Source organism: Mytilus galloprovincialis, chromosome 14, assembly GCF_965363235.1.
Source record: "Mytilus galloprovincialis chromosome 14, xbMytGall1.hap1.1, whole genome shotgun sequence".
Classification (NCBI taxonomy): Eukaryota; Metazoa; Mollusca; class Bivalvia; order Mytilida; family Mytilidae; genus Mytilus; species Mytilus galloprovincialis.
Window position 1 is genome coordinate 43,775,981 of NC_134851.1, and position 15,880 is coordinate 43,791,860.

Sequence of the window (15,880 nt, forward strand, 5' to 3'; positions counted from 1 at the left end):
ATCTCTAGCCAGTCAACACTGAGGTTGTGAGTTTAAATTCCACATCAATCAGGTACAATCGACTCTAATATTAGAATTGGCTAGGATTGTCAGTTTTCTTACTGCATGTCAGTGGTTCTAAGTGGTTCTCTTGGTACACTCTGCCTTAGTCTGCCAGTAAAAACTGACCACCACAAAATAGCACAATGGTGTTGAAAAAAGCGTTAATAATAATGAATCCACAGTATTCAAATTACATTAACAGCTAGTGTGTTTCAAATATGCCTGTATGACTCTTGTTTATCAAATTGCAAATGCTTATCTCAATGTTTCCATACTTTTATTAACCAGCAGGGATAAATGGGCATTTTCCCGAGGTGGGGGTGGGGGTGGGGGATTTACTTCCTATATTTTAGTGGTACGAGTGTGCCGCAAAACAGGGTCACTTTTTCATGCCCTGCAGGTTAAAACAGGGTCCCTTTTTCTTGCCCTGCTGGTGAAAACAGGGTCTTTTTTTTAAATAAAGTATTTGTCTAGAACAGGATCGCTTATTTAACTGTTTAAGATATAGTCTAGAACCCAGGTCTAGAACTGCATCTATTTTACACGGTCTAGAACAGGCTATACATTTTCTGAGCGTGTATATAACAGGATATGATTTTCAATATTTTTGTTTAGAACAGGGTATGTTTTCAATGTTTTCTTGTTAGACAGGGTATGATTTGGCAAGTGCTGTCGGCACAGTTATATCCGAAAGGATAGTCAGTAACCCCCCCGGGCATTTTCAGCAAGAGGTCTTGGGAACACTACAAACCTACAAGAAACACTGCACATTATATGTCTGCCCTTTTTTATGCTGTGCTGTGTAAACATTTTTGTTGTATACAACTTCAAACTGAATGTCAATTTTTTATCTTCGTTTCTATTTTTAGATGCTACACTGTGTGAAAATTCTGGATGTACAAACTGCTCCAAGGCGCCATGGGGGCCAATGTGTGTGTGTGAGCCAGGGCAAATATTAAGCTCAGACAATAAGACTTGCAAAGGTAAATATAAACTGTAAATGAAAATATATTTGCAGACTGTTCTTTTCATTTTGCATTAACTTTTTTATTACATTAAATACTTCACTTTCATAAATTTTAATATCAGTCCACTCGCTGCATTATTCAACGGGTGACCAACCAGAAAAAAATATACCCTTGTGAAAACCTCTCATACCTGACACATGCACACCATAAACTTTGATTATTGTTTTCAGTACATGCTGCAAGCTTTTGAGAAGGAAAAGTTTTTTACCAAACCAACTTTTTTCCTTCCAGGCACTCCGACTTCATGCACCTATAAAATCTGACCTGTACGAAATAACTGAGTTTATAAGTTACTGTAAAAAAGAATTTTGTGTTAATGTTTTGCCTAAAATTACTTCCACTATTGATATGAAGCTAGATTTTCTGTTACTATTTTGCCTATTTCTTTTCCACAGCACTTGTTACCAGTAAATGTAAACAGTGGGGAGTTTGTGGACAGTTATGTACCGAGGACCAGGAACAGGGCCGTTCAGGGAAGGGATACCATTGCCATTGTTCTCCTGGTTTCATTTTGGAGAAAGATGATTACACCTGTAAACCAGGTCAGAGCTGTTTTAATATCTATACTGTAGATAATGACTTTTTACTTTTTACCACATTTTGACTCCTGAATTTGTATTTCATTGACAGGTTAACTTCTCTGTGAAAGGATAGCATTGTACTCTGTAAAGTTAGAGCAATGTAAAGTAGAAAAATCAAGATTTCAATTGGTATAATTTTCGTGGAAATTGACTGTTCTATGTTTTTTTTTATACAAGACAAAATCATTTGTACTGTATTTTAAAACCATTTCTATAACTTCCATTAAAAGATTAATGCTGCTTTGCTCTTGGATCTTTTTTTCCCTGAGCGTTTTTTTTTTTAAGATACCTTTACTTCAAATCTTTAATCTAATAATCTTTTTATCCTAAAATGTCATTTGAACGGTTCCTTTGCTTTTAGTGTCAGTTGATCCATTATTTTCAACTATAAATACTGCATATTCAGAAATTTCGGCACTACACACTTGTACTTTTGGTATGTTATAAAATTGACTAAAGCACTAGACGAATTATTGTACTTACATGAAATGTTTCATGCAAATACTTGGCATTTTTTTTTGCCAATACCATTCACTGGCAACTTGCCATTTTAGGACATTGAAAATGTTTATGAATTTGCAGTTATCCTATTGATAATATCATACTGATGCAAAAAGTTTTGTTTATTTCAGAAAAAGAAACTGTATACATTATATTCTCGAACAGACATGAGATGAGACGAGTAGATCTTGATAATTTCAATTATGCATCATTAGTGTCAGGGTTGCGGAACACAATTGCCTTAGATTTCTACTACGCTGAAGGTTGGATTTTCTGGACTGATGTGGTAGATGACAAAATATTTAGAGGGAAGATTTTATCCAACAGTGAGTACTTCTAAATAAACATTCTTAATTTGGTACCAGTAGATTATCAAATTTATTCAAACTTAAATTATCAAATTTTTAAGCCTGATAATTTGAAAGTTTATCTATGGAGATTGGATAAATCTGATAATCTACAGGTAATGAATGATATGGGAATTTGTTTCTCTAATTATCATAAAAAAAAATTGATTTGTGATAACTAAAAATCATCTTTGAATGACTTCCACATTCCAGAATTTTATGCATACAAATGCAAAGATGTCGATATCTTTTAAACTTTGAGCACATTTTGATTCAAACAGAGAGCTGTTAAAGGTTATTATAAAAAAGAAGATGTGGTATGATTGCCAATGAGACAACTATCCACAAAAGACCAAAATGACACAGACATTAACAACTATAGGTCACCATACGGCCTTCAACAATGAGCAAAGCCCATACAGCATAGTCAGCTATTACCTTTTAATTTGAAAAGCCAATCATCTGTTGAGATCAATGGCAATGACACGTTCATAAAATCTTTTTTTTAAACAAATGGTCCAGAAAGGGTTAAAATTGCCAAAGAATAAGAGAAATTGTTTTATTTGATAAGGAAAATTATTACAGTATATTCACAATTTTAGGGATAATTTTTCAAGGATTTCGTGTGTATAGTTTAACCAGGAATTTGAAATGTTCAACAAATTATGAATTGTTTGAAAAACTTTGACAAAACCAAGAAATAAAGTATTCACAGAGCATATTTTCCTTAATTAATGAGAATTGATATACATGGATTTTTAAATAAATACACAGTATAAAGCAGTGCATGCATTGTCCTTGTTTTACTTAGTCAACTAATGGGACAAGGCCTCAATGACCAAATGGTTTCACTTATTTGCAACATTCCATTTGAACAATACAATTTGTCAGCTCAATCTAGAGTTTTGTTTAGATTTTGACTTTATTTTTATACCCCATTCTAGGTTGCTTTATTGCAATGACTATAGAGAGGGAGTAGGAGGGGTCCTAATCCCGAAATCCCGGGCTTAAAAACACGAGTTCCCGAAATCCCGGACTTAAAAACACGAAATCCCGAAGTCCCGAAAGTCGAATTCCCGGATCCCGAAATCCCGAGCTTAAAAACACCCGATCCCGGAGTCCCGATAAAGGTCCTATCCTCCCTCGCTATACTCAGGACACACTCTTCTCAGATATTGCTAAACAGAATAACTTGATACATGTACACATTCAGAATTTAGTAGTTATTACCTATTCTTCTTTTTTAAGGTTTTACACAGATCAAACCAATCATTGATGTTGGTCTGGCTACAACAGAGGGTCTAGCTGTAGACTGGATTGGAAAGAATATCTACTGGGTAGAGAGTAACTTGGACCAAATAGAAGTAGCAAAACTTGATGGATCTAACAGAACTACTCTAATCGCAGGAAATATGATTAGTCCCAGAGCTATTGTATTGGACCCAAGAGTTGGGTAAGTATTCTTTTACTCATTAGACTCAACAGAAGTCATTATAAAAATAAGAAGATATATAGTATTGGCCTTAGTAGAAGATGATTGATATTTACAATGTCAATGTTTGTGTGTCAACAATATACTGAAATGGACATCTTATCGGGGCCTTTTATAGCTGACTATGCGGTATGGGCTTTGCCCATTGTTGAAGGCTGTACGGTGACCTATAGTTGTCAATGTCTGTCTCATTTTGGTCTTTTGTGGATAGTTGTCTCATTGGCAATCATACCACATCTTCTTTTTTATATTGTTTATTTCATGGCTATTGTGCATGTCTGTAAGCTAGAATGTCATAATAAGCTTCTTGATTGGCATCATATTTTTTGCAGTTTTTGACAAAATAAGTGTGTTTATGAATAAACAGTAAACATGTGACATACTTTTATCAAGACCACAACCTATCCACACAAAAATCAAATTTTACTTTATTTTGGAGGATAGAGACAGTAACCTATCTACCCAAAAAATAAATTTTTACTTTTTCAGGTCATTATTTTGGACAGATTGGGATGCCAAATTCCCAAGGATAGAGACCTGTTCCATGGCGGGAGAGAATAGAAGAACTATTTTCAATATCTCTGGTATTACAGGAGGGGGATGGCCAAACGGTCTTGCCATTGATTACGACTTCAAGAGATTATACTGGATAGATGCTAGGTAAGATGTATCATTGTAATGAGTAAACCAAATTATTTTCGGGGATACTTTATTTTCACATTTATCCTTTTCTAGCCCCTTTTGTAGGGATTTAATTTCGTAATTCTCAAACTTATTTGATGTAATCTAAGTTTTACATGTTCACAACGATTTATATTTTCTATATTTTTCTACTCCCGTAAATTGCAAAATAAATTGCTCACCAAAATAAGTTATTTTACAGTATATTTTAGTAATGATAGTTTTTGTTATCTAGAATCTCTCTTAAGGAGGTAGACCTAGGTTAAGGGAAATAACTCTTAAAATCATCAGTACGTTTGTGTCAACCATTTTCAAAAATATATTCTAAGCTTCTAGGTTACATAGATTATTTTCAATCTGTTTCAGGTAAATGCTTAAAATGCATTGATGAAGTTAACTTTTACAAACGCTTAACTGCTTTAAAGAGCTATCTCCCTTAACCAAGGTCTACCCCCTTAAAAAACAAGCTTTTTGCACAAACAATTTTCCACATATTTGTACTTATATGCATGACAAAATAGAGTTTAAGGGCTGAAAACTTCATTGACTGTTGACTTTTTTGTTTATCAGAACTAAAATACCAAGGAATAAATCATGTACTGTTTATATTTGTTTAGGTCTGACTCCATCCATACAATAGATTATAATGGAACTGACCACAGATTGATATTAAAACACCACGAGGGAATGAGACATCCGTTTGCATTGACACTATTTGGGAATTATGTGTATTGGACAGACTGGGGAACTAACTCACTTATGAGGGTATGTTATTATTGTATATTTTTTCCAAGGTAAGGTGGTACCATATATTTTGACAAAAAGTTATTTGCCTTGTTTAATTTTTATAAATTTTGACAATTATTTACTTTGACCTTTTGACAAGAATATAAAAATTTAAAAAAATTGAACCAATCACTTTATCAGGAAAAATTCATTGGATATATAAATATAGCAGTTTGACAAACACTAATTTTGATAATTGAGAAGCTTAATATTTCATTAACAATAGAACTTGATTAAAACATTCAGCTGATATTTACAGAGTTATCTCCCTGTAGTGTTATGTATCACCTCAGGCCAAGTTCGGATGGAACTCGAGTTCTGACTAGAGTTCCATATGAACAGTAAATAATTTTGAAGAGTAAGGTCTCTAGATTACCGGAAGTACAAGGCTCCTACTCTGAATATGTTAACATTCAAATTTGATTGGATGGACGTCATAACATCCGGGATATCGAGTCAATCTCTAGGAACCCTGCCACAACCCAGGGCTCCTCCAGTGTTAATGGCGGGAAAGCTATATCCAATCATAACAGGTGTTATATATGACCATGTCAATCTCATCTACTCTAGATATCCATCCGAACTTGGCCTCAATTGAAAACTGAGGCCAATTTTGAATAATATGGACTCATTTTGAATACTGTACATTCAGAAATTTGTGCATGCTTTAAAAATTAAAAATGGTTGATTGATTGTTACATTATCAGGAAAATCTGTATACAGTTATCTGTATAAGATAGTAGAATGCAAGATCTTATTATCTTGATACTCACCCAGTCACATTATTCACATTATAGATTCTAAGATTCCTCACAATTTTTCTGAATGTATGTATGAAAACAGAAGTGTTGTAAAATTGCTATAGATAAATTTGTCTATATTTTAGGTCCTTTGTGGTCATAAAGGTCTTCAACTGTTTTGGGTATTTTGCATTCTTGGCTTTTATTTATTCGGCTTTGAGCATTCCTAAAATATAGGTAAACAGTCAACTGTCAACAGTAATACATGTAGGTCAATCTTATGCCTTCAATAGTGAACAAAAGCTGTACTGCATGGTTAATTTCAATGTCACAGGGGAGATAAAAAGTGAATTCATACCATAAAGAAAAACAATGTTTTAACAGACTTCATTCAACCATAGAGGAACAGCAACTGCTAAACTATATGCCCCTTGTTAGAGAAAAGTAAATAGATAATGAAAAAAAAATGGGTACAAATGCTCTTCTCTCCCTAAACTGGGACAGTTGTGTAACAGCACAACATTAGAGAATTTAATGTAAAAATCATGTATATCTTTCAGGCTAACAAATTCAATGGATCAAATGTGACGACCATTCAACAAACCATGACACAACCTTTTGACCTTCAAGTCTACCATCCCTTGCGGCAGCCGTCGATGCCAAATCCATGTGAAAATAATGGCAACTGCTCTCATCTATGTTTGATTGGCTACAATCAGGTTGCCAAATGTCTCTGCCCTCATCTGAAAAAACTGAGCAGCGATGGCAAGTCATGTATAGGTAATACAGAGTATTAATTTTGTAATTCCACCTAATGTTATAATCCTGTATTTTGATTGGATGATAGAAATGGTGATTTTCACACATTTTCTATTAATTTAGATTTTCTTTTAACTGTCATAAGGAATTCCATTTGTTGGGTTTTTGCTAGCATCACTATTTATACAAAATAACATAATTATGGCACATCCCATAATAAATGACGAAGTATGGACCCCTTGAGTATGCAGTATTTGTGTTGTAACATCAGTATTGGTTGAATTTTCAATAAGTCTTGACAGTTTTTTGCCAAAAAATGCACAAAATCATCATGTTTTAATTAAATATTATGTATATATAAAATGTCCTGATTCTGAAGCCACGAAGATAGTCATTAAATAAAGAAGGTAGGCTTTTGAAATAGATTCATTTAAGAACCTAAAAATGAGAATTTTGAATTTTGTGATAAAGTTGAAACTCAAGGCCATATTTGGCTTGAAGTGAACCTTGTCCTTTAAACTCTGCACAAAAAAACCATTTATGAATTGAATGCTTCTTTGGGGGTAAAAGCTTTGACCGAAGTACATTTTGTATGAAGCGCAGAAGCACGGTCAACGCTTTTACAACCCTATGAAGTTACAAAAAGAAGGATTCAATATATATAATTACATTTTTTAGCTAGAAAATAGGGTTTTTATCATTTTTTATTTAATTTACCTGTGCACTTTATTGTGGGACCTCATGTCTTCATGAATGATAAATTTTATTGTGTAATGAAGTTGATTAAGGAATAACGCGAGACTGCAGTGTAGCCAATCAGAATAATGTATTATAATGAAACACATATCTAATGTTATTATTTTACGGTATACAATTTTAATGATAAGTCTTTTTTTTGACAGCTGATAACAAGTTCTTACTGTTTGTAAGAAGTAGTATTATTCGTGGTGTGGATCTGGCTAACGCTAACTTCAGCGTCATACCTACAATTACTGTTCCACATGTGGATCGGCCTACAGCTGTGGATTACGATGCTAAGGAGGGAAAACTTTACTGGGCGGACAGAAATTTAAATGTCATCAACAGTGCGATGAATGATGGTTCTAATGTGGAGACTATTATTGATTCAGGTAATTTTAAATTGAATTATTAGTAATGTTCAATGCAGCATGAATACTTCATTGTTTACAAAGGGCAGAGATGTTAAAAAGCAGAAGGTACCATATAGTGGGTTAGTATGCTGGGTGTAAATTTTCGCAGATAGCTCAAAATGGCCAAAATAAATCCTGCCAATTTAAAAGTGTTCATGCAAAGGTATTGATAAAAATTTTGTATCAGCCAAAATAATAAATCCAAAATATTTCGTATACCTTTTCAATGAAACTCTAAAATTTAAAACAAAGAAAAGACACTAAAGGGTATTCAATGTCACAAGACAAAAATGAACTTGACAAGGCACTCTATACAAAATACAACATAGAAAACTAAAGTCTGAGTAACACAAATACCATCCAAAAATCTAGGGTGATCTCAGGTGCTTTGGAATTGTATGCAGAAATTAATCTGCCCCAAAAAATCCTTTTCTGTTCATAAATCATTAGTTTGAAAGATTTCAGTATGAAATTTTTAAACTTGTCTCACATATGCATCAAGGCTTCAGACTAGTTGATGCGGTGTGGAAGTTTAAAAAAAATATGCTTCAACAGCCTCATTTTGAGATCTTGTCCATCAATTGAAATAAAAAAAACAAACATCCAAAATTCATTATTTTACTGAGAGGTTAACAGAGATGGGCAGATCATGAGGAAAACAAAAATAACTCCTCCAAGATCTCATAGTATAAATAATGTATAACTTTTTAACTTCAGGTATTTCCAACCCAGAAGGATTTGCAATTGATTGGATGTCAGGGAACATGTACTTTTCATCCTTTGCCTATGGTGGCAACAAGGCAAGCATTTCTGTTGCCAAGCTAGATGGAGCTTATCGTGCTGGCGTTGTGCTGACTGGTCTTACCAAACCTAACTCATTAGTAGTATTTCCAAGCCAAGGGTAGGTTAAACTGAAAATTACAGCTGATTGCATTCAGTGTGTAAGCAAAGGTAATATCTTTGGTTAACTTGCTTGTTAGCTGAACCATGAAGTCACTATTAGGTTAGGTAACCTATCCTCCTTAAATGGTAGACTAGTATGACAGATAACCAATCTATCTGTCTGTAGGACTAGGCTACTTTGACAGAAGGGTAGTATATCTACCAAATAATGACTTCATTGTTTAGCTAGCAAGCAAGCTAATCAAAGATATAACCTTTGCCTACACACTCAATGCAATAGGCTGTAAACCTTATATATGAGAGCAGTCATATTAAAATATAGATCTTAAGGTGGTACCCAACACTTTCACTAAAATTAATTTGGCTCATTTAATTTTCATAAAATTTTGACACAGTATTTACTTTGACCTTTTATCAAAAATATAGAAATTTCAAAAATTTTGAACCAACCATTTTATCAGAAAAATTACACTGGTTATGTAGCAGTTTGGCAAACACCAATTTTGATCACTGAGAAGCTTAATATTCCCTTTACAACACAACGTAATTAAAACGTTAAGCTGACTTTACAGAGTTATCTCCCTGTAGTGTTAGGTACCACCTTAAGCCCATGCTTCTACCACAAGTAGTTGATATCACTCTGTTTCCACTTTCTGTTTTGAAGATGATTTTTGGGATGCTCATGTTTTGTAAGTATGATACACACCTTCAAATATAGCTTCATGAAGATGTAGATATAGCATCTGATAGCATCTGATGAACAAAGTTTGATTTTATTTTTATGCCCCACCTACGATAGTAGAGGGGCATTATGTTTTCTGGTCTGTGCCTCTGTTCGTCTGTGCATCCGTCTGTGCATCCGTCCGTTCGCTTCAGGTTAAAGTTTTTGGTCAAAGTAGTTTTTGAAGAAGTTGAAGTCCAATCAACTTGAAACTTAGTACACATGTTCCCCATCATATGATCTTTCTAATTTTAATGCCAAATTATAGTTTTGACCCCAATTTCATGGTCCACTGAATATAGAAAATGATAGTGCGACGTTCAGGTTAAAGTTTTTGGTCAAGGTAGTTTTTGATGAAGTTAAAGTTACATCAACTTGAAACTTAGTACACATGTTCCCTATGATATGATTTTTCTAAATTTGAATCCAAATTAAAGTTTTGATCCCAATTTCATGGTCCACTGCACATAGAAAATGATAGTGCGAGTGGGGCATCCGTGTACTATGGACACATTCTTGTTTACCCTATGTTTAAATTACCTTAGTTCTACGCTGACCGCAGCAATCATAGGCAAGACACAGCCTTACACATTTTTGTTTATTTGTTTTTCCTCTTCATTTCAGATTAATGTTCTGGTCAGATGTTGGAAATAAAACAAACCATGCTATTTATAGATCCAAGATGGATGGTAGTGATGTTACAACTATCATAAACAACCTCCAAATGCCAGCAAGTAAGTTTATATTTAAAGATAGTTTATTCAGTTTTCAGGATAAAATTTTAAATCTTCAGGCCAGGAGAGTTAAGTTAAAGCTTAAGTTAAGTTGGATTCTGATGGCAAATTCAGAAAGTGTCGGGGTTAAACTCTTTTGAAGGTGCAAATCTATTATAACAAGGGAAACAGATAGATAGTGGTTTCAACAACTTTCTTTCAAAATGTTCAAATAAAATAAATTTTCTAGGTACAAAGAATGCATTTGAAAAATCATATCAGACTTTAAAATATAATTGTAATTTAAATATTTGCAGGTTTAAAGTTAGACGTAAAGACAAAACGACTCTATTGGGTAAACAGGGGTAACAACTCTATCATGACTTGTGATACAGATGGCATGGCATGTCGTGTGATAAATAACACCAAAATAACCAAACCATTAGCCTTGACCTTGACAGCAGACGGAAGATTATATGTTGCTAACGATGATGAAATTATATCCATGACAACAACAGGGGACAATTATCTATTATTACGAGACAAAACTCCGGAAATAGAAGCAATGCAGGTGTATGACATGGATATGAGAAAAGGTAAATTATTGGGGGTGGGGAAATAGACTTATATACACTTGTATGCAAATTTGTCCACTATCAATTAAATTCACACAAGTTTTAAAAACTGAAAAATTGACATCATAATTGAAAAGTGATTGTTGCTTGATGTTAGAAGGTTATTGAGAGACAGATCTAAGGTCATTCAGAGACAATTTCCAGCTACATACCAAACGCAAATACATTTATAAGGTTATTGCCAAACTGGAAAAAAAAATTCAAAATTTTAAGGCTAAACTAAATAATTGGTACCAAATTAAACTTTTGTAGATTTGCAACATACTCCTTGCCTAATTAAATTTTGGAAATTTTGACAAAATATTCATTTTGGACCTTTGATGAAAATATAAAAATTTCTAAAATTTGAACCACACGTTATATTTCATTGGATATATTGCAGTTTGACAAACACTAATTTTGATCATTGAGAAGTTTAATTTTTCTCTAAAAAAAGAATGAGGCTCACTTCTGAATTGAAAAAATGTTGATGTATTTGTTTTCTAGATGGAATAAACAATTGTACAAATAATAATGGAGGCTGTTCACAACTGTGTTTACCAACAGGACCTGGCAGCCATGTTTGTAAATGTACTGCTGGATTCAGACTGATCAATGGCACAAACTGTACAGGTAAGGGAAGCAACTCAGTTCTAATTAAGACACTGACTGATCAATGACACATATTGTACAGGTAAGGGAAGCAACTCACTTCTAATCAAGACACTGACTGATCAATGACACATATTACAGGTAAGGGAAGCAACTCACTTCTAATCAAGATTCAGACTGATCAATGACACATATTGTACAGGTAAGGGAAGCAACTCACTTCTAATCAAGATTCAGACTGATCAATGGCACAAACTGTACAAGTAAGGGAAGCAACTCGCTTCTAATTAAGATTCAGACTGATCAATGGCACAAACTGTCCAAGTAAGGGAAGCAACTCGCTTCTCATTAAGATTCAGACTGATCAATGGCACAAACTGTACAAGTAAGGGAAGCAACTCACTTCTTATTAAGATTCAGACTGATCAATGGCACAAACTGTACAGTATAGTCAATATGGCAATTATAGCAATGTTTTCTTTAAGGGAATTTTGCCTGTAGGTGAATATTGCAATAATATAAACTTACATTCTGATATATCACAATAATTAATCTGATATTTATTAAAATATATACATAAAACATTCTTAATTGCTTCTGTTTCAGGAATTGAGTATTTCCTTATGTAAGATTCAGAACTATTTGTTTATTTTTAGGAATTAAGTCTTTCCTTTTCTATGCTTCAAAATTTTCATTGTTTTTTAGGAATTGAGTCTTTCCTGATGTATGCCACAGAAACAGAGATACATGGTATACAGTTTAATGATGAAGAGACAGCGGAGGCATTACCACTCATTTCTAAAATATCAATGGCCAAAGCTATTGACTTCCATGCTGGTAAGTCACATAACATAGGCAAATACATTGTAAAATATAAACTTACAGCTGATTGCATTGAGTATGTAGGTAAAGGTAATATCTTAGGTTAGCATGCTTGCTAGCTGAACCTTGAAATCATTATTAGGTTAGGTAAACAACCTTCCTTTAAGAGTAGACTAGTCCAATAGGTAACCAATCTATATGTCTGTAGGACTAAGCTTCTTTGAAAGGAGGGTAGTATACCTCACCTAATAATGACTTCAAGGTTCAGCTAGCAAGCAAGCTAACCAAAGATATTACCTTTACCTACACACTCAATGCAATTGACTCTAACAAAAAAGTCATTGACCAATTCTTTCTGAAATAGTTTTGTTACTTTTCATTAATTATTGGATAAAACTGCATTGCCTTTAAACATGACACCTTGCAGGGTGTTTCTTCAATATTATGCCAATCGTTTGAAAATATTGCTTTGATTTTTAAAAAATTTCTAGTTTGAAAATATCAACATTTCCCCTAAAAAAAAAACATTCCTTCAATTTTGATGATGCATGGGGATTTACCAGATTTTTTTACAGAAAAATTGCAGAAATGATTAGCATTTTGGTCAAGTGCCTGTTTTCTTGAGATCATTTTTAAGCAACACTTACAGTGACTTGACTGATAGTGTTGCTATCCACCAATTGCAATTCATTCAAAATTTTGACCAAATTGCAATTTGTTTTATTAAACCAAATTGTTCAACTGGTCAGAAATTTGAACAAATTGTTCAGTCAAAATGTGAAAGTGCAAGGTGATAAACTAAATCATACTTACAATCCTATAAGACTTTAACTCCACTGTGTTGATGTTATTTTTAAATTTGTTTATCAATCTGTATAGTTATATATAGCTATTACCATACTAAAGGTGAACTGTTTTATTTGTAATTGCTATAAAAATGTCCAAACTAAGCTTTTATATAGTTTTTCTTTCAAAATGTATTCTATATTCATAAGAATCACACATTATATGAATAAAAACATCATATTCAGTAAAATATTTGTAAAATTGAAATATATTTGTAGGAAGGGGAGATAATCTTTTTTGGTTTCAAAAAGTCTTTATTCAAAAGAATAGTATTTTAGGTTATTTCCCCAAGGAAACTTATCAATAGCATATTGTTATTTCACACATAGTTTACTGAATATATGATGTATTATTTTAAATGATATATGATTCTTATAAATATAAAATCCTTTTCGAAAGAAAAACTATATAAAAGCTTAGTTTGGACATTTTTATAGCAATTCAAAATAAAATAGTTGACCTTTAGTATGGTAATGGCTATAATATAACATATATGATATAATATAATTATACCAATTGCAACTCATTCAAAATTTTGACCAAATTGCAATTTGTTTTATTAATCCAAATTGTTCAGCTGGTCAAAAATTTGAACAAATTGTTCAGTCAAAATGTGAAAGTGCAAGGTGATAAAATAAAATATACTTACAATCCTATAAGCCTTTAACTCCACTGTATTGATATATTATATCATATATGTTATATTATAGCCATTACCATACTAAAGGTCAACTATTTTATTTTGAATTGCTATAAAAATGTCCAAACTAAGCTTTTATATAGTTTTTCTTTCGAAAAGGATTTTATATTTATAAGAATCATATATCATTTAAAATAATACATCATATATTCAGTAAACTATATGTGAAATAACAATATGCTATTGATAAGTTTCCTTGGGGAAATAACCTAAAATACTATGCTTTTGAATAAAGACTTTTTGAAACCAAAAAAGATTATCTCCCCTTCCTACAAATATATTGCAATTTTACAAATTATTTTACTGAATATGATGTTTTTATTCATATACTGTGTGATTCTTATGAATATAGAATACATTTTGAAAGAAAAACTATATAAAAGCTTAGTTTGGACATTTTTATAGCAATTACAAATAAAACAGTTCACCTTTAGTATGGTAATAGCTATATATAACTATACAGATTGATAAACTAATTTTAAAAAAACATCAACACAGTGGAGTTAAAGTCTTATAGGATTGTAAGTATGATTTATTTTATCACCTTGCACTTTCACATTTTGACTGAACAATTTGTTCAAATTTCTGACCAGTTGAACAATTTGGTTTAATAAAACAAATTGCAATTTGGTCAAAATTTTGAATGAATTGCAATTGGTGGATAGCAACACTATCAGTCAAGTCACTGTAAGAGTTTTGCATTTTTTAGCTACACAAATTTAAAATTGAAATCATTCTGGTAACATAACCAAACTTAACTCAGCACGTGTTTAGCAAGGTGACTTTTATATACAAAATGAACAAAGTATGACTTTTACCAACAGGTTTAAAGAAATTGTTGACAGCAATTTTATTTAAATTTATTTCATTCATGATAAAATATTTTTTCGTTTTTTTCTTGCAGACGGTGACCATATATACTGGATGGACAGTAAGACACAATCGATATCTCGTATCAAACGTGACTTAATGGAGCGTAAAACAATTGTTGACGATGACATGGGTTCTATTGTTGATATTGCTGTCGATTGGATTGCAGGTAAAATTTACAATTATTTGTATGTGCAGAAAGCCTCCATGGTTTACAGCTTATTTCCTGAAGCATGTAGAGCAAGATTTTAGTTAGCTTGCTTGTTTTGTTTTTATATTGTAAAATCATTAGGATAACACCCAATTAGATTCAAATATTATATATACAGGTTAAACTATGCCTATATATATTGTTTAAAGATGTCAATCATATTTACAAAGCTCGTATAACGATTATACAAACAAAGCAAGCAAGCCAACCAAAAGTTTGCTTTACATGCATTAGGAAATTAGCTGTAATGTATTTTTATGCCTCACCTAGGCTTCAGGTTTAAGTTTTTGGTCAAGGTCTTTTTGATGAAGTTGAAGTCCAATCAACTTGAAACTAGGTATACATGTACATGTTTCCTGTAAAATTATGTTTCTAATTTTAATGCCAAATTAGAGATTTGACCTGAAATTACATGGTCCATTGAACATAGAAAATGACAGTGCAAGTGGGGCATTAGGGTACTTTGGAGACATTCTTGTTGAAAGTGTAAAGATGTGGCATTTGATTGACTATAAACCCAAAGACATCTACAAAATATTTTAGAAAATGTTGTTTAATTGACTAACAAGTGTATCTGTGACTGTTAATCATGATAAACAAAATCTGCAGGTATAAACTTTTGTGTACTTGCAGTACATGAAACGTAACCAAAAACCTGATATTAAATCTTTCAAACATTAAAAAAGTTGAAATTGAATTCATCTTCTTTTTTGAATCCAGATCTACAGACCCTATAGTTTCCTCAGGAAACACTTTTCAA

The 15,880-nt window shown here is 32.5% G+C and overlaps 1 protein-coding gene across 1 annotated transcript in view; it reads left to right on the forward strand.

The window, feature by feature from the left end:
- The window catches only part of LOC143058894 (prolow-density lipoprotein receptor-related protein 1-like), a 93,139-nt gene that overhangs the window by 7,286 nt on the left and 69,973 nt on the right, over positions 1-15,880 (forward strand). The window contains exons 8-21 of the mRNA XM_076232372.1: positions 912-1,025; positions 1,466-1,612; positions 2,284-2,478; positions 3,748-3,952; positions 4,481-4,651; positions 5,290-5,437; positions 6,759-6,978; positions 7,860-8,087; positions 8,826-9,009; positions 10,357-10,466; positions 10,763-11,041; positions 11,567-11,692; positions 12,377-12,508; positions 14,944-15,078. Of these exons, the coding sequence (XP_076088487.1) occupies positions 912-1,025; positions 1,466-1,612; positions 2,284-2,478; positions 3,748-3,952; positions 4,481-4,651; positions 5,290-5,437; positions 6,759-6,978; positions 7,860-8,087; positions 8,826-9,009; positions 10,357-10,466; positions 10,763-11,041; positions 11,567-11,692; positions 12,377-12,508; positions 14,944-15,078 (2,394 nt within the window). The remainder of the gene's footprint in view (positions 1-911; positions 1,026-1,465; positions 1,613-2,283; positions 2,479-3,747; positions 3,953-4,480; positions 4,652-5,289; positions 5,438-6,758; positions 6,979-7,859; positions 8,088-8,825; positions 9,010-10,356; positions 10,467-10,762; positions 11,042-11,566; positions 11,693-12,376; positions 12,509-14,943; positions 15,079-15,880) is intronic.